Source organism: Echeneis naucrates, chromosome 23, assembly GCF_900963305.1.
Source record: "Echeneis naucrates chromosome 23, fEcheNa1.1, whole genome shotgun sequence".
Taxonomy (NCBI): domain Eukaryota; kingdom Metazoa; phylum Chordata; class Actinopteri; order Carangiformes; family Echeneidae; genus Echeneis; species Echeneis naucrates.
In genome coordinates this window covers 13,790,838-13,809,089 of record NC_042533.1, presented here as the reverse complement: position 1 = coordinate 13,809,089, position 18,252 = coordinate 13,790,838, and the positions used below count along the sequence as shown (strand labels likewise).

The 18,252-nt window shown below is 41.5% G+C and overlaps 1 protein-coding gene across 3 annotated transcripts; it reads right to left on the bottom strand.

Moving 5' to 3' along the window:
* Positions 1-6,354: 6,354 nt before the first annotated feature.
* Positions 6,355-17,634, bottom strand: e2f7 (E2F transcription factor 7). Of its 3 annotated transcripts, none has more exons than XM_029495428.1 (13): positions 17,456-17,634; positions 16,792-16,896; positions 16,079-16,387; positions 15,356-15,515; positions 14,908-15,147; positions 13,414-13,569; positions 13,108-13,251; positions 12,857-13,033; positions 12,674-12,758; positions 10,867-11,176; positions 10,074-10,245; positions 8,872-9,257; positions 6,355-8,004 (listed from the first exon to the last, which is right to left on the bottom strand). In XM_029495428.1, exons 2-13 carry the CDS (start codon positions 16,885-16,887, stop codon positions 7,849-7,851), a joined length of 2,391 nt encoding a protein of 796 aa, XP_029351288.1. In that variant the 5' UTR covers positions 16,888-16,896; positions 17,456-17,634; the 3' UTR covers positions 6,355-7,848. The 3 variants fall into 3 exon arrangements, with proteins under 3 accessions (XP_029351288.1, XP_029351290.1, XP_029351289.1); XM_029495430.1 differs by having other exon boundaries at positions 12,857-12,997; XM_029495429.1 differs by having other exon boundaries at positions 14,929-15,147.
* Between the last annotated feature and the right edge of the window lie 618 nt (positions 17,635-18,252).

Here is an 18,252-nt window from a genome sequence, read left to right as displayed (position 1 = left end):
TTGCAATAATTCAAGCTGTATTGTTATTTGTATGTAATTTATAGTTTTCAGATCATTTTATATTATTGTATTCATTGGTTTGTCAAATACGCACAGTAATACTATGTGATTACTGTATTATTATTAATACTTTATATTTTCAGTTGAAAACAAAGACAGATGTTGACCACTCAAGTGGACATGTAAAGATTTCTTTGAAAAAGAAAAACTCAATACATGTAACAAAATTCAAGTTCAAATTGTGTTTGTTTTTTGTTTGTTTCTTTTCATGCCAATTGTTATAATTCATGCATGAAAGGTTGAATTAAATATATGGCTCTGCATTGTTCTCTCATACACATCCATATTCTTTTGAAGGCTTATAACCGTCCAGCACCATCATCAATGGTCAATTATTAAAGTGTTGGTGCTCATAAGAGGATACTATTTGTAATCTTAAGTAGGTACATTATCTCCGACTGTTTTCCAAGTCAATAAAAATATAGAACATCTCAGGCACACTGAGAAACCACATCCTGCAAAGGGGATTGGTCAGTCCAGGTGAGGTGGGCTTGGGGTATAGCCGAATGCAGTCAATGCTATGTTGGGACATCAAAATCCCAAGAGTCCTGGCGGCTTGTTTTAGGGCTCACTTTCCTCATTTCATATAAAAACCTAGACCTGCTTATTGGCACACACACATATACGGGACAAGAGTTCTTGAGCATTAAATTAACCTTCTGCCTGCACTTTGTGTGGGTCATGATGGCCATTGTGGAAACCGATAAGGAAGACATGGCACATTACTCCGGCAACAGGAGGTTCATGTTTTAAAGTTTGAAATGATTTTGGACTAATGACCGTGACTTCAAACGTAATGGAAGTTTTGTCTGAGCAGCGTTAATGACTGTTCTCCAAACTGAAGGGCATATTTTCTGATGGCCGCTGCAGATGATACAGGATCACCAGGCTGGTCTGCAGGGAAGTCCCATCATTCAGACAGTGAGATTGAGACAGTATACTCAAATAGATAAATGTATACTTCACTCTATTATCTATCAACATTGAAATAATGCATAGAGCAAACCTGCAGTCATTCTACCTCCTGCTGGATGCAAGCAGCTATATCTGATGGCAGAGTCGAGCGGATGCCAAGAGGTTTTCAGACGACTCTCCACATGTGCTCTCCACGGACCACATAATAATATATATTTTCAGTTCTGCTGCACCACAGCCACAAGTCACAGTTTGACAGGACACACAACACCACAGTGACTGCACTGGTTATGAAACCTGTGACCTTTCTTCCAACTCACTACAAGTCTAACGACAATCAGACTACATGGTGGCACAGAGAGCAGATTAATGTGATGGATTAAATTGAAATAAAAAGATTAAACTGTGAGAAAATGTAACCCTGCTACCATAAGAGGAGTAGTTAAATTATCCCTTCATTTAAATCTACAGTGTGCAGAGATATCCAGCACATCTCGTTTTCAGTTTAACCAACCTTGTTTTATTGATCCAAGTCTCCGACTGTCAGATTATCTACTGCTCTGTGACCAACAAACCTCAGCTTCATCTTTTGCATCATTACGGAATATAAACCACAACAATGGTTGTTGGAAGAATATTTAATCAGCTTTTTGTTTTCAGCGATAATGATGTTTTGAGCAACAGATGACAACACAAGGAATAATTGTGAATATAAATCATGGCATGAATAGTAAATATAGATATTTTTTCAGACTTGTTGCAGTGAATGGTGGAGGTCCTGTTATGACAGACAAATGAAATTCAAAGTACTAAGTTGAATTTAATGGTTCTGTGCTGAGTAACAGTGAGAGCTGTCATATGCAGAGAACTCCTGGAGCGTTGATAAAACTTCACGGGAGATGTGAGAGGAACTCAGAAAAATTCAGAGCAGACCTCTCATGATTCAGCCGCAGCCAGAACAGAACGACACAAACCACCAGTGACTGCCTGGAATAACTGGCAAACTTGCGCCAAATGCTAACCCAACAATGCCAATAATTATGTTGCCATGGTGATGCTTGGCACTGTTGTTGTAACCATCTTTTCCATCTTCATGTTCAGCGTTCAGTATTTGATCACAAACCAAAGTGGCTGACAGTAATATTTTGATCTGATGACACATTAAAGGTTGTCACAGTTCAGGCTGAGTGGATATGGATCTCTAAAAGATTACATGTAATAGTCTAATATTATTATTTACTACACTGAACAAAAATATGACTATGAATACGTTTTTGTTTTGGCTCCTATTTTTCAGGAGAAGAAAGCATCTCTCTTGACAAATCTCATCCTCCACCTGATGCGTGGCAGATCAAGCTGCTGATTGCACCGAGTGATAAAAGTGCAGGTGCGTCTCTTTGTCTCTGTCATAACAAAAGAACCCTAAAGGTGCTTTTTAATAATAATAAAAAAAGGTTTGGGCAACAGTGTGTGTTTTAGGGGGTTTGGTTTCTGGATCTGGTGTGACCACCATTTGCCTCATGCAGAGCAACACATCTCAGGCTGTTGATTGTTTGGCCCCTCCTCTTCAGTGGCCCTGATGTTGAATAATGGCAGGAAGTGGAGCACACACAGAGCAGCAGCCTCCCACACAATCCCATTTGGCGGCATGTGGTCGTGGTGTTGATGGAGACCTTGAAGACCTGGGATGTTTTAAGCGTCCAGGAGTTGTATACTTTATACTGCAAGATACTATATTGCAGTAACTTGCAGAATAGTAACTAGATGGTGGCAGTTGACATGGCAACGGACATAAGGATCTGGGTGGTCTACTTGATTTAAAAAACACACATATTTAGAAGTACATTTTTTTGTACACTGTGGCGTATTGCTCTATATTCACAGAAACAACCCACCGAAGCACTGCCTGCAGAACTGTCCAATGAAAAGATTGGAGATTATGATAAAAAGCCAAAAGCACAACTGAATCAACTGAAAGAGCTGTGTGGTTTTCCAGTGACATAAGAGAGCTCATAACCATCATTAGGTCACAGAGCTGCTCAAACGTGACTGACAATAGAGGGGCTGACCTCAGCCAGGATCAGCTGGGACTGGCTCCGGCACCTCTGTGATTCTGACAATAAGCAGTACAGGTAACGCATGGATGGATGGATGGAGAGATATTTTACTCAAACTCACAGATGTCAGCTGAATGGGAGCTGTTGGAGAGAAACTCAGATTCCCCAACCTTTTTAGGACAAACTCTGAAACATAAATCCCTGTACCAACCCATCCCATAATTGTTGAGATATATATTGTATAAGGTTTAAACTGTTTGTGGACGAAAAGTCAGAGGAATATTAACATCATGAAGCATAACCACAATGAAAAATGCCATAGGTATTTTTGTACCACATGTCATGGCAAGCTGCCCAAGCTCAAGGTGATTTAAGGGAACTAAAATAACGTCCTTGTAATGGGGACATTAAGGTAGGAGTCAGAGGGCCACGAAAATCAGAATGATTCATCTACTCTAAATGTCACACTGACATTTAGAGTAGATGATTTTATATACAGACATCCAAAAGTTATAGCCAGGACTGAGTCGTGGACTGACCACCCAACCGATGCTTACATGAACCTGAGCTGAAGCAGATTATTTTCCAGTAGATATCAAAGTGTCTGAGCTGGGTTAACATTCCTCCACGGTTAACTGGAGGACTGGTGTCAAATAACAGGGAGCATTACAAACACTTCTTCTTTTGTTTTAGGTTTTACAAATCTGCGGCACACCTGGATTTAATAGTGTCATTCAGAAAGAATTTCTAGCAGCAGTAATAAAAAGCAGACTGAAGCAGGTAGAGCTGTTGATTCTCTGCCCTCTGGACGTGAAGTCCTGAGGTGAGGAAATCCCAAAGTCAAGCCTTGAATAAATGACCGGAAATGAACAGAGAGCTCCACCTTAGCTAAGACTTGAGAGCGAAACCAATATGTCTGCTCTTATAAAATCATCATGGGATGGATTATGGTTCTTTTAAAGAACTGGGTACATAACTTGAAAACTTTTTCAGATGTGATTCTCCACATTCTCTAAGAATGACTTTTGTACATCCCTCATGAATAAAGCTGTTGTAAAAAGGAACATGGTTTAGATGAGAAGGCAGTATAAGAAACCTTTTGCAAACATTTACATGAAAAATATGGTTTGATTATTGGCTTTAGTACTGAAACTTTTACTTCTGGTGAGTGCAATCACTGTCCTGTTTAAGCTGTCCTCTTAGGACTTACTACAATCATATCAAAGCCAAACAAGCCAAAAAGGTTGATTATCAATAATTCCTCATATTAAAAATGAGTCACTACAAAGATGGCAGAGGCTAAACCATGAAACCAACCCCCCACCCTCCACAACTTTTTTTTTTTTCCTCTCCTTCACACTCTCTCTCACTCTTTCTCTCCCTCTCTCTACCTGACCAGTTGAGGCAGATGGCTTTTAGGTTTTGCTAACCCTAGCATGGTTGGATCGTCCTGCTGCTTTCCAACACTGAGCCATTGATGCTAATTTTGACCATGTGGCATGAGAGAACTCCTTCGAAGTATTCATCATAAAGTATGTAGAGCAGGATAAAGAGCTCAAGGTGGCACCGATGTGCCAACTGCTGTCCGAAATGGTAGGATGGTAGGTAGGATGGCAGAATGGTAGGTAGGAATTGTAGCAAAGGTAAATTCAAGTAGCAGAAATGCCACACCACCAAGATGGGGAATTTCGGTTTAAGACAAAATTTTGCACTGGCTTCACCTTTCAGACCCAGAATGTGCCCACTAGTGTTGGCAATCTGAGAAGGACTAGCAGTGATAGGTTTTGTAACACAACAGAAGCCGCAGCAGTCAGTGAAACGGTTTTTGATCACAGATACACAGATCTATCTGTCCATACAAGTTAATTGTCCCATCTGCTGGAGGTCGGCGTTACAAATGTCTTGCAGTGGCCAAACACATCAGCTGGTAGCTCCCACGACTCTGATCTAAAGGCTCTGATTGGATGCTTATGTCCTCTGACAGATGGTATGTGTTTTGAAGTGTGACACAATTAGCCTGATCTGACACCAAGGTCACACTTGATGTGTTGACTGTGCTATTCAATAATAAGAATAAAAATATCATCTTACAGATGTGTTTATTATTCAAAGTACTTTAACCACCATTCAACTTTGTCACTTTGACATTTTTAGAAGGGGATCATTGCTGGTCAGGATGCGTGCTATAATACCATGGCTTTATCCTCATCACCATCTTCTGAGTGAGGGTTTAATGCTTCTGACTCCAGTGATGCACAAAGCAATTTCCAGCACTAAGGATGTTGTTGCATATGTGTCCTCCAACCATATCAGACCAGCTCCCTTCTATTTAAGTCATGGGATAGTCTGAATTATTGATGGCATCTACAAAGCAATACATTTGTAAAATGTAGCCATCTGTAAATCTGTCACACCTTTTCTCCATTTATTTGATTATGTTTATTTCCTCCTAAGATCAACAGAAGCAGCGGGTTGCTATTAACTCAGAAACCTTCCCTATTTGATTAAGCTGTGTGGATAACATCTTGAAATTTTATTTTATTCATATATTTCCTTGAAATAGTTAACCCTAACCCTAACCCTAACCCATTGAATCACTGATATCAATGATCTGACATCTGATGTTTGGGTGAAGCAAGCCTGTATTCACAAACTGAGCGTGTTTACCTGAGATCTGCTTCTTTTGTAGGAATATTCAGAAAACAATCAGCTGACCATAACTTTCAGGAGAAATAGGGCCCTTGCACACCTATGCAGCTCAGAGCCTCCGGGACTTGCCCACATCCAATCAAGCTGTAGCTTGCAAAATTTAGTGACTATCCGCAATGTGCGCTAGAGAGCACCCGCCAGTTGTTCAGTTGTCTACTACTACTATTGTCTATAACTTCCAAAATGATAAGAAACTGTTAAATGTTACGAAGCATTGTATCCTAAAAAGTTGAGAACTTGTATCAAAAAATGTAAACATGCAACTGTACAATCACTGCATTGAGAAAAAAGTTTGTAATACTAACTGCTGAATTTGGATGTGCCCATAGGTGTTCATGCTATGAGTCTTGATCGTGCCCAGCAGGTAGAAGTTACTAGATAGCTTTGGATAACTTTGCCTCTGGCCGTGATAGATAGGTGTACCGATTTTCATTCGTCTATCTCCATCTGGAGTAATGAACTTTGGTACTTAAACCAGCAATATGTCTGATATATATCATTGCTATTAATGGCTAAAATAAAACCATGAAACATGTGGAGGAATGTGACTCAAATACAAGAGCGCATATAAAACAATCATACATTTTAATGAAAGTTTGCGAAAGTCCTACAGAGCAAAACTATTGGGTCTATAATGACAGAGAGCAGAGTGAGAGCGAAGGAAGGGCTCCTTGTTTTGTAAAAGTTAGATCAGGACACTGCTGAAATCAGCAGTGCTATTATCATTATATTCAAAACATCAGAGCAGCATTTAACATTCAGCACAAGTGGCAACATGTATACAATGTAGAAAAATACATTACATAAAACTGTACATTAAAAACTATAGCTCCACTGATCCAAGTGGATTATCTTTGCACCCTTTGGTGTGACATAGCTGCGGTCTCCTCAGTGTTTCCTGTAAAAAGCACCTATAGTTAGGCTGCGCTGTTTGGTGGTTAGTGGGTCTGTTGCCACACAAATCCCTGCACAGCCTGAGAAAGCCTATCTCCCATCAGCAAGGTGCCTTTAAGCAAGGCACTTTGACCCTGCCTGCCTAAATACAACAGCAGATTGTGTTCATACTGGAAATGCGCTTTTGGGACATTATCAACGCTGGAATGGTGTTGCTAAAAAATAAAAAACAAGACAGCATATGAGCTCAGTCTACTTTCCCTGCATAAATTAAGGATAAAATCCTTTACAGTACTCTGATATTTCTCTAGAATCTACTCCTAGTAAAGTCACAAGGATTCAAGTACCTGAGAGCTTCATCCCATGTCACACTGTCCTTGAGTTGCCAGTAATGGAGCCAATGTTGTAAATTCTCAGTGAGAACACACACTAGTGAGGTTTGTCTTCCTCATGAGTAAATAAAGATATCTGTGTGCATCAAGTCCAAGAACTTGAGATACGGTTAGCTGTAAACATTCAAGGCTTTAGTGATTTTCCCCTCACAGTACTGTCTGAAATGAGCCAAGAGAGGATTGTGTGCTACTGCCCATGTAAACCTGTGCTCAGCAGCTGATACAGCTCCTAGTATACCTAAATAATGTAACAAAACCTGAAGGGACCAACTAAAGACAATCACTTCAACATTTATCAACACTTAGTGCTAAAAAGTTAATGTTCTGTTACAGTCCCAGTAAACAACATATATTAGCTAATATATAAATAGCAAGTGGGCTATAATACACAAGTTGTGGGTACTAGGTAGATTGATCACATCTGAGGGTTTGACAGAGAAAATCCAGCAGTGGCTGACTCCCACCACAGGAGGGCACTGTAACATCGACAATGCTGCTTCTCTTGCTCTGAAATTTTGTGACTAATAATGGAACCATGACACAGATATAAACTGTCCGCCTAACAATGAATACCTGAAGTTCAATTAAAAATTGGACATTCACCAATTGGTAAAAAGAAGAAATGTACAGTCCTCAGCAAAATATGAGACTCCTTAAGAGCTCTGCTTTCCAGAGTTAGGTGTAAGTCTTCTTACTGAAATGTGTATCCATATATTTCAAAGAGAAACTTAAATTGATCCATTAATGAACTAGAAATAAGGCAATAATAGCAGTGGCATTAAACCATATTGTTCGAATTCAGGACAGACAACCCTAACCCTCTAACTCGTCGGTGGGTGGCCAACATCCAGTCTCCTCTGTGCAGAGCCTCGTTTTCGGGTGGCAGCAACAGCGCTGACCACACTTCCCAGAGTTCCTGGTGTCTGGAAGAAGGCCTTAGAAGCAGCTGCAGTGGTGTCCTTAGGAGTATGTGGAGTCTGTGAATGGAGGGATATTTAGGTTTGAAGAACATTTGTACTTGTTTATCACAATAATAAAAATGTTTTCAGAGACTTAATTTGCCTGAGAAAAGTGTAAACATCAATTTGTCAACATTATCTATTATATTCCAACTGAGTTGCTGCTGTTGATTACATGAAGTTGGGAACAATGTCATTTATTGTCATTGACATTTATTCATTTTGAGATGCAGTCGAGAACCAAAAAAAGTCACTGTTCAAAGCTCTAACCATTTCATTTTTGTCAAATGTTTCTTCTGTTAAAAAGATTGCTGTTGACAATCGGACCACCAAATCCAAAAGGAAATAGTTTCATTATTTTCCAAAGCCAAAGTCGATATTCAGTTTTACAAGGAATTTATATGTAGAGAAAGATTAGAGAGTAGGCTCAGGATTTGCGCCTCATTAAAATATGCCTGCCGACTCCTATTGTTTATAGGAGCAGCATTCATTTTCCTCCCGGAGCCTGAAAGCGACTGATTAAGAGGAGAAGTGGCAGCAGAGCGATGTATGGCTACAATGACAGGAGCATTAATCCCTATTTAAAGATCTGGAAGGTCATCAGTTTGAAAGACAAAAAGTGTCTGGATGAGCAAATGAGGGAAAAACTTCTACTAAGCAAATGCCTCACTTGCTTTGACATCAAGCTGTGATGTGGCATTTTGCAAGTGCCTGATACTAGAGAGGTGATCTATCATTATGAAGGGAAATTATGTGTGAAGAATAATTTGTCAGGCCAAAGTTGGTGAATTGTATTCTTACTGGAGATTTGTTTCTTTGTTCAGTTTTCACTGTTACAAGGGGTTGGTGGTTAAAACCTTCTTACTAACGGACTGAAATTCTTACCAGTGGCTCTGGTGTGTTGACAGCCTGCCTTGGTCCTGGCGGTGAATTTGAAGTCCCTGCCGCTGACCCATACACCCTTTTCTTTTCTGGAGTGGATGGTGTCTGAGCCGGCGACCAGCCGACCTCTGATGTGGTTGCCAGGCTGTACGGTGTTGTGCCCACCGTGAAGTGGGCGGGTGACATGACAGCAGGCACACTGAAGCTTACTTTGGTGTGGGCGTCAGAGCCTTGTTGTTGGAGACTGCTGGCTAACAGGGGGTAGTGGGAAAGAGCAGCAGGGGGCAACAAGACGTAGGGCAGCGCCAGAGCTGGAACAGCGCTCGGAGGAAGTGCTAAACTGGATGACGGCTGGCTGGCAGGAAGGAAGAGGTTGAGGCTGTTCAGACCTGCAGAAAGGTGAGGAAGACTTGTTAGGAAATAGAAGTCATCTGACCTAAGCTGGGAGGGGAGACACAAAACAAGCGCATGCTTTGCCCGGAGCACTACAAACAGGTGTCCTGATGGACTGTTTGGGGATTAAGAAGTGAGCCCTTTGATCTCATCTAAACACATGAAGGTGATTTATCACTTGATTGGTATCTCGTTTTTACCTGAGTGAAGACAGTAGTCACTGCTTGTCATTTGTTATAGGTAGAATTTGATTGGTGATTATTGATTTTGCCAGATGAAGACAAACCCTTCACCATCTCATTTCACTTCAGTGTGGATGTTTATTTCATTACATTTTGCTGTTTGGCTTGTGAACAGATAAACTTTATCCAGGTCCACTTAAAACACATGGCAGACTATGGAGTTGGTTTAGATGTAGACTTTGACTTTTCTCAGCATTTTCTAAATTTGTTAAGTGAGAGTATTGTACAGTTAAGAAATGCTTTGGCTAAGTAAACTCATTTGACTAGAAATATTTCTTAAAATCTGAGACCAACATTTTGAGTAAAGATTAAATAATTATTTCCCATGTGGCTTATCTACTTACATTAATTCTAAAATTTCTCAGTGGCACTAGTACAGTTTCTAGCCGGCTTTTATGACCACAGATGTTAATTTGTGTTACTATGTCAGTTTCGATACGACTTCTACCAGCCCTGCCAGTGTCTTTAAATATTCAGTTTCACTCTTTTTTTGATCTCTTCATTCTTTATAGTAAGGGGAATATCTCTCTTAGTGTTGGACTGCCTAGAGTTTAAGAGAGCTGTATTTACCTGCATTGTTGGGAATGTAAAGATAGTGTGATGGCTGGGTGGGCTCACTCCTGCTGTTGCCGCCACGACTGTCCTCAAACACTCCGGAGGGGCCTGCTGGGTGACAGGGAGATGTTCTTGTGGAGTCCACCTGTGAACAATCCCCTCCTTCCCTGTGAGCCTCAGCTCTCACCTGCAAGGGAAACCAACAACTGGGATGAAGAAAACTGAAAAACCTGGATTTGTCCATATGATAGAGACTTTTAAGGTAATTAGAAAATAAAACCAGTGCTGCAGTCCAGCTTCTTAAACGACATTTCATATTAAAATCAATCACTTTTTATTGCACACCAAATAGTTACTGCTCTGATTAACCCTCTTCCCATCAAATAACCCTGAAGTCTGCCAGCAAAGTGCAGCACCAAAGCTTGAACTACCTCTCCGTGAAACCATCTTACAATGAAAAATGAGACTTTTCCAGTTACCACGGCTGTGTAGCCTGCTTAATCACTAAGGTTTTCCAATAATCAAATATCCTCAACATCACTAATCTCAATCTGTAATTACACTGATGATTAGTTATCCTCATCAGCAAGCATGCAGTATTTGATATTTCTAATTTAATGGTCTCCTGTCCTGAATTACTAAAATCTGATTGTGAAGGCAATGTTGCCCTGCAATCACATTACTGCACTGAACCAGAACAATAAAGCTGCTCCCAGTCAGTCCTTAGCAAAATGAAAAGAAGTGAATATTAAACACTTATGTCTATTCTTTTCTCTGAACATGAAAAAAAAATCAAATATGACCTCACCTTGTGACTTTTCTTGAACAGTTGTTTTTTCACCACTGCCTCGTCTTCTTTTCCTTCCTCTCTCTTCCTCTTCCTTTGCTCCTCAGGTTCCAAACTGGGCGATCCCTGCCCTTCAGGCACCTCATTGGGCTTCTCTAGTGGCCGGTACAGCATGACCAGCGAGGGCTGAGACAGACTTGGCAAATAGGCCAAGCAGTTGGGAGGGGAAGAAGAGGTGAGCAGGTACTCGGACTGGAGGGGGGGTGCCAGTGGGGTGGACTGCATGGAGGAAGGGGCCAGCTGGACCTGCATTGCTGTACTGGACTTTTTACTGGTGGGAAACAAGAACAGGCAAGATGCTGACGTTTTATTACAAAGAAATGTTTTATTCTGAGCTTGGACATAATTTGGAATAAATCTGTTTTTTTACCAACACTGACTGATTGATTTCCACATTAAATGCATTAAACACTGTGGTGGTTTGGGCTTGTGCCCTTTGTTTTTCTAATTTAAAACCCCAGCGGCTTCCTGCATGTTTAAACAATTGTGACTGGAGCTCTGTCTCCGCTTTAATTAAACAGTCATAACTAAATTCAGAGACTGAATTGAAAGGAAATTTTTGTTTTTGTTTTCCACCTCATCTGAAGTATAAGATTCTGCAAATCAGTCCAATAACAGATTAAATAGCAGCTGGAGAAACAATTTCTGCAACAACAGTCACCTTTCCTCTGTGTCCACTGTGGACACTGTGGTGTGGTGTGTTATTCAAGTGGTTCGATTCGAAAGAGATCATCTTTCTAACAAATTTCAATTTTCAACGAATACACTTAGCTATCTCACACCTCACCCAGTCTCTCTCTTCGTTCTTTTGTTTTTTTAAAAATGTAATCATAAGGAAAGTCTGACCCATAACTGATTCCAGTGGCACTTTGCGCTTCTCTATTGTGTGGATGATGCAAAATGTATGAGCTTTGAATTTTGGACCTGACCAGTTGGCATCATACAGCTCCACAAGTAGAGGAGTGTGAACTGAACTACATTTTGTCAGTCAGTCTCCAGTAGAAACACAAGTAAAGGTCCTGATCCCCTCTAAATGTTTCCATGATAGGCGTGTACAACCTAGAACCCTCCCTCCTCCCAATTTGTCTCGCTGATGTGCAGATTTCGAACTGCCTAAATCCCCCAAAATAAATCAACCTTGGGCAACCACTGCCCCCAGTGGATTTTTTTAAACAAAACTTTGCCATTAAAATATTCATTTTCAACACACACCGCCATGCCACATCATCTCACTCTCCCCCTGTGGAAATAATACAAACTGCTGTGTACTGTCCAAGAAGCCAACATATACATTCATGGAAGACAATAAGAGGTCACATCTGCCACAATCAGCTCCTGTTACATGCAGCCTAAAACACAACATTGGCAAGTGCAAATACTTGTACAGGGTGCTAAATATTATGTGTGATAATTACCCCCTCCCCCCAAAATGATTGAAAAACCATAGCATCTCACCAGGCTGCGAATTACTGGTGCGAAAACCCATCTAAATGCAAGAGTGGAGCCTCAGTTTGAAAGCAGATGTGTTTTGAGATGAACAGTTCCTCTACTATTTTTATCTACAAACATCTACAGCAGCATCTGTTCTTGTTACAGACAGGTGATGTGGCTTCTCTTCAGTCTCTCCTGACAAAAGTGCTACAGGGAGCAGTAAATTCTCTGGTAGTAAATCAGTGATGGATGAGATGCATCCAAACCAGGGTAAAGCTGCAGTGATTACAGAGCGGAGTGTGTGTGTGTGTGTGTGTGGGCACGCGTGTGGACTCACTCAGAGCTGTTTCCAAACTGAAGTCGACACACTGCATTGCTGCTTGGTGACTTTTTGGAATAATCCAAAGGCTGATTGGACAGACCTGAAGTGTGAAGCAGACACAGATGTTGAAATGTAAACAGATGTGCAGTTTAACTGACCGCGTACGTCATTGTGTAGTGTAAAATTCAAGTCTCTTACTCGCCAGATCTTTTCGTGGGCTGCTCGGGGCAGAGTTGACTTGCCGTTGGACAGCCACAGAAGTTGGTGTGATATTGAAGGAGGCGTGGCGTGCCATCTTGGCTTTTCCAAGATGATGGTCCACCATTGGCTGCATGGCTTCTGTTGGCATGACAGCAGCCACATTCACAGGATTTCCTACAGGTTGAGTTAAAATGATGTCATGTATTTTGCAAAGGGACAGTGGCTTATTTTGATTCGTTTGTTCTTACTGGCATTTCCAGAATTGTTGAACTCGACTGGGCCGAGCCACTTGAAGGCTGGTTTCCTGCCTCTCTCCTCCCGAACGTGCACTTTCTTGATGAGGTTCAGGCTGGTCAGAACGTTGGCAATGTCATATAGTCGCCGCACCTTGGCTGAGGACACAAAGATGCTTCATTTTAATGACACCAGATTTGTATTACAGGATGTACAATGGCCAATTTGGATACCTACAAAATGCAAGCAATGCTCCATTTAATCATATAGGGATAAGAATTTCAGGACATGCTTGTCTGTGGTTGTGCTGGATTTCTTACTTTTGTACTTGCTGTGACTTGATGAGTCCTGGCTCTCCTCGATGAGGATCTTTGCTGCTGCATCCAGGGTCACCGTCTGAGTTTTGGACACCAGGAACAGCATGACAAACTTCTGGCTCATGATGCGCAGAGATTTGTCTTTCCTGTTGCCACCAACTGCAAACACCATGGTTACATCAAATATGTTATCAGATATCTTTTAGTTTCAGGACTCTGTACAACATGTGTCAGATTGTGATCTCAATGCACCATAGAAACCGGAATCATTGCAGTAGCAGCAGCTGCTATAACTAAAGTCATGACTTTAGTTATAGCAAAAAAATGCTACAATTATAAAAGATGTCTGCTGTTTCTGCTTCTCCTATTTCAGTTCTGACTTCTTCAGAGGTTCTAAAAATATATCAGACACCAGAATTTGCTAACTTATAATAAAACTGAACACTGATATAATATTTTTCTGTCTCACAGGCAAGATAGCCCAGAAAGAGCGTTGATTACTTGAGGAATAAAAATACGAAATGTCAACATCTGACTTCTCATGGCATTCAGGGTAGCACAATTCATCCTGAAATTATGAGCTTGAGAAACTGTTTTATTAGGAAGATCAGAAGATCACTAATATTCTACCTGAGTATTTTCTAAAGGTAAGATTCTGTAATGAATCCAAATGATCCATCTGCAAATGAACTTGTCAGTAAAAGCCTATTGACACCTTTTCCCTTGCCAGTCAAGAGTTTGGCTTTTTGTTCAGACTGAGGACGCACCAAAGTCATCACATGCACTTACAAAGCATACACACAGAGGTAGTGGAGAAAGCCTGAGCTGCTAGCTACCATGCAGACTGATAAAACAGGTTGCACCAAACATTGAAAGGTTGGAAGTGAAGTGTCAGGGCCTCATGTTGAAGCACTGCAATCAGTGATTGTGTGTTATCAAACTTTATTCATTTCAGGGCCCCCGGCTGGGCTACGTATTTGTGGTTAAAAATTATGTTCGGCAAGTAACACATTTATTTACTTAAAGATGTTACAAAAGAATGATTTAACTCATGTCTGAATTTAAAACTATAGCTTTTCCCTCACTGACGAAAGCAAACCGTGGGTTGTTTGACAAGTGGATAAATTATCTATAGAAATGGATATTTGAAGCATCAGAATCAACTTTCCTACTGTGACAACAGTTTAGTGTAAAGTTGAATGTTTCTGCGCAGAAAGGGAGATCGTAGGTGTTTAAATATGCAGCTGGTGCCCCAATAACATCTTCTCTTCTGCAGGTTTTAGTATTCAAACTGTCTGAGGTTTGTGTGTGTGTGTGTGTGTGTAAGTACTAAACCTGAGACCCAGGCTTGTATTCACTTGATGGCAGCTGCTCATGAAACTAAACCTGCTCTTAGATTTTTGGATGGCAACTGGTGCTAAACCTTTTAGTGTCTTCCTTCTGGAGGGTGATTTGTAATTCTAAACGCGTTTTAGATTTTATGATTCTAATCATTACCGATGCCAGTGTCCCCCTCACCACCATCATCCTCGCGCGCCAGCCCGGCCTCTCGGGCTTCCACAACCAGGTCCATCTGAAGGTGATAACCCTGCTTGCGCCCCTCTTGTTGCAGCTTCTGCAACGTAGCCTCTAGCTGCTGTCGTCCATGCCAGGTGTAGCTGTTTTTGGCTATACGACCGACGATCATTAAAGACTCCAGCACGTTGACGATGTCATATATACGCCGCCGCTCGACTCCTAACAATGAGAGCGAGTTCATATCGATTACAAAGACATTCATCAGAAATACTTCAATAAAAACAAATCCAATAACCACTAACAATCTGTATAATGCTCATGAGATGGACAGAGGCTGTTTCCATCATCATCATGGGTGTTTACAATTATATCACTGACTGAGCTGGGACCAGCCACAGCTCTTTGTTCCAGTGTTACTGGTTCCTACCCAGATTGGTTGCCACCTCGTCCAGTGAGATCGAGATGGGAATGTGCAGTGGAGGGTAATCAGGGTAGAGGGCCAGGAACTTCTGGCACAGCAGACCCAGACTCTTCTGCTTCCTGCTTGGCTTTTTCTCCGTCTCATCCTCTTCATCAACAGCTTCAAACTGGGCACACAGATACATACACAAATCAGTAAATAATGGCTTCTTAGTTTGGTATTTTACCTGTAATTTAGAGTTGATATCAGTTTTTGTGGTGTCTTCTGCTTCACAATCAGCCACAGGAACACAGACTCATGAGCTGCTTCTACTTATGTCTTCAAGGCCACATATTTTAACTAAAGTAAAGATACTGCTTAAGATACAGTAAAGATACTGAGAATGGAAAGATATTCACATTGTTGGATCAAACAAACAAATATTCCAAAAACTTAATTTATGAAGAGTAATTGAGGGATTTCATTTGTGCTTTTTAAAATTCCCTATCTTGAGAGTTAGGCTTTAAACATGAATATAAGGTTTGGGTGAAATCTAATTATCCTGGGAACTTTAGAGACGGCAAAAATCCTGGGTCTGTCATAGGAATTTACTATAACTACAATCATAAGGCTTTTTTCCCTTGTAAATTTGACAATTGAAAGACGTTTAATGCCTTATTGACAACTTTATAGACCCATGGAAATGTTTTGAAACATATGTAGCTCTTAGCCTCTGTCACTATCACATACCTGACAAGACTCGTCCACCTCTGTTTCCTCTGTCACTGTATCCGGACTTGCTGGCTTTTCCTTCTCGTTCTCTATAGGTCTAAACAGCACCTTTTTCAGCTCCCGGTCTCTAATATCTGGACTTGCTGCGCTGATTAGCATCTTCAGATTGGCGGTGGGTGTCCAAGGCTCAGCCAGGGCCACCCGTTTGATGGGGGTGATGTGGCCCAGGTCGGGGGTGGCAGCTTTTCTGCTTATTTGCAAAGTAGAAATGGTGGGCTCTGCAGATTTCAGTGGCGTGGATTTTCTCCTCTCTGTGCATATGTTTTCCTGTGATGGAGACAGTTGTGGGATTTAAGATGGCATTGTGAGCAACTACAACACGTAACCCTGTTGAAATGTGTAATTTTAAACTTTTGTGTTGCAACCCGTATCTCCCCCACAGTCTGTGTAGGATGACTACTACAGAGAGACTTGATATAGGTGTAGTAATTGCATAATAAATCAAGTACTACCGACAAACCCACTGGATTTTTTTACACCACCTTGAAGCCTTTATACCCCCACTCATAGACTACCCATCAGCTTACAACTTCATCACTTTTGAGATTCCACCACATTGCTCTGAACGTTTCTGCTCTTTCCAACCTAACTCTTCTTTAGTTGTATTATCAAATGGACTAAAAGTGACGATGCTAAGACCACACCTAAGATCATGCAGTGATCCACCTTACCTTTTGTTCACTTTGGCCCCCATTCTCCTCCGACCCCACCGTGAAACTTTTCCTTGGACTTGTGAGGTCTTTGAGTGCGAGACATTCAACTTCCATCAGGAAAAACTGTAATCCAGAAAAAGTGCAGATGTAGAGAGAATCATCAATGGATCACTTGACCTATACTTGAGTGGGGTGCGTGGGGAAGTTGAGGAAGTTACAGCCAATATAGAAAACTTGAGAGGAATGGGCAGCTGAATTTGGCGCAAAGAAAACCAGCTAATTAGCTCTTAGCAGGCTAACAACTCCAAACTTAGCAAACGAGCAATCTCCCTCTTCAGCTCTATATCTCTACCAACACCACATGGAGATGTTGTGAGATGGAGGCAAACCATATTGTTTCAAGATGATGTTCGATCATAAGAGGATTAAACTAAGTAACACAACAGGTAGCTCCGCCGTTATAACTTCGTATCGGGAAAATTCACCCAAACCGCTCCGTATTTGCACATTAGCCGAGCCACTTAAATGGGCCGAGCGTCTCGCTGTCATTCATTTGGAGTTATATATCGTTTTTAAGCAGCTAGTTCGCTAACGCCATTAGCTCAGCTCCCCGGCATTGCCACAAGTTAGTTTTACATCAAGCAGGAAACCGCTGGAGGGAAATCGCTCGGTTACTCCTCACCTTTCTCTGCTGTTGAATGAATGAAATGTTCCTATGTGGGTCCGTGTCCGGGACTGTACAAACTTGTCAGGGCGCAGTCTCTTCAGAACACCATAGCAGTGGATTTTCCCTCTTCAAAATAAGCGGGCAGGTCTGCTGAGCCTGGACCTCCGGTCGGGTACTGCTGTCCGGTTCGCGGACTCCCTATACTGTCCCGGGGACACCACGGCATCACCCGCTCAAGCTTGTTTTCTGGCGCTCTCGGACATCTGGATCACTCTAGCCAATCAGAGCGCGGGAGAACGGCGCGTCACTTAGCTCTGGCCAATCGGCGTTGTCATAACCGGGTACGCGCCTCGGCTTCTACCAATGGGCGTGAACAGTGACCACGCCCTCGGGAGTTATGTTGGCGGGGCAACCGGCGCGTTCTGTAGGGGACTCCTTGGGGAGTCAAAGGAAGTGCAAAGACAAGACAGAGGTCTCACTCTACCGTTTTCTAGAATACCGGAGAAGCAACGTGGACCGTAAATTAGGCTTGCAATCCTCGGTGGGTTGTTCAGGCAGACTGACTCATTTAGGAAAGGTACCTATTTAAATTGAAGAAATTAAACGTCTGTTTATCATATCATGAAAAGTATAAGAAGTTTAATCAGCCCGATATTTGGCTTTATATTGTTTTAACATTTTAATATGATTACTTATATAAAATCCACTACCATCCGATTAATGGCGTTTAACTCGCTTTAGGCGGCTTATGACAAGGGGAGAGAGATCAATGTGTTGTACTTTGAAAAACCAATAACCCCTCTCATTTGCGT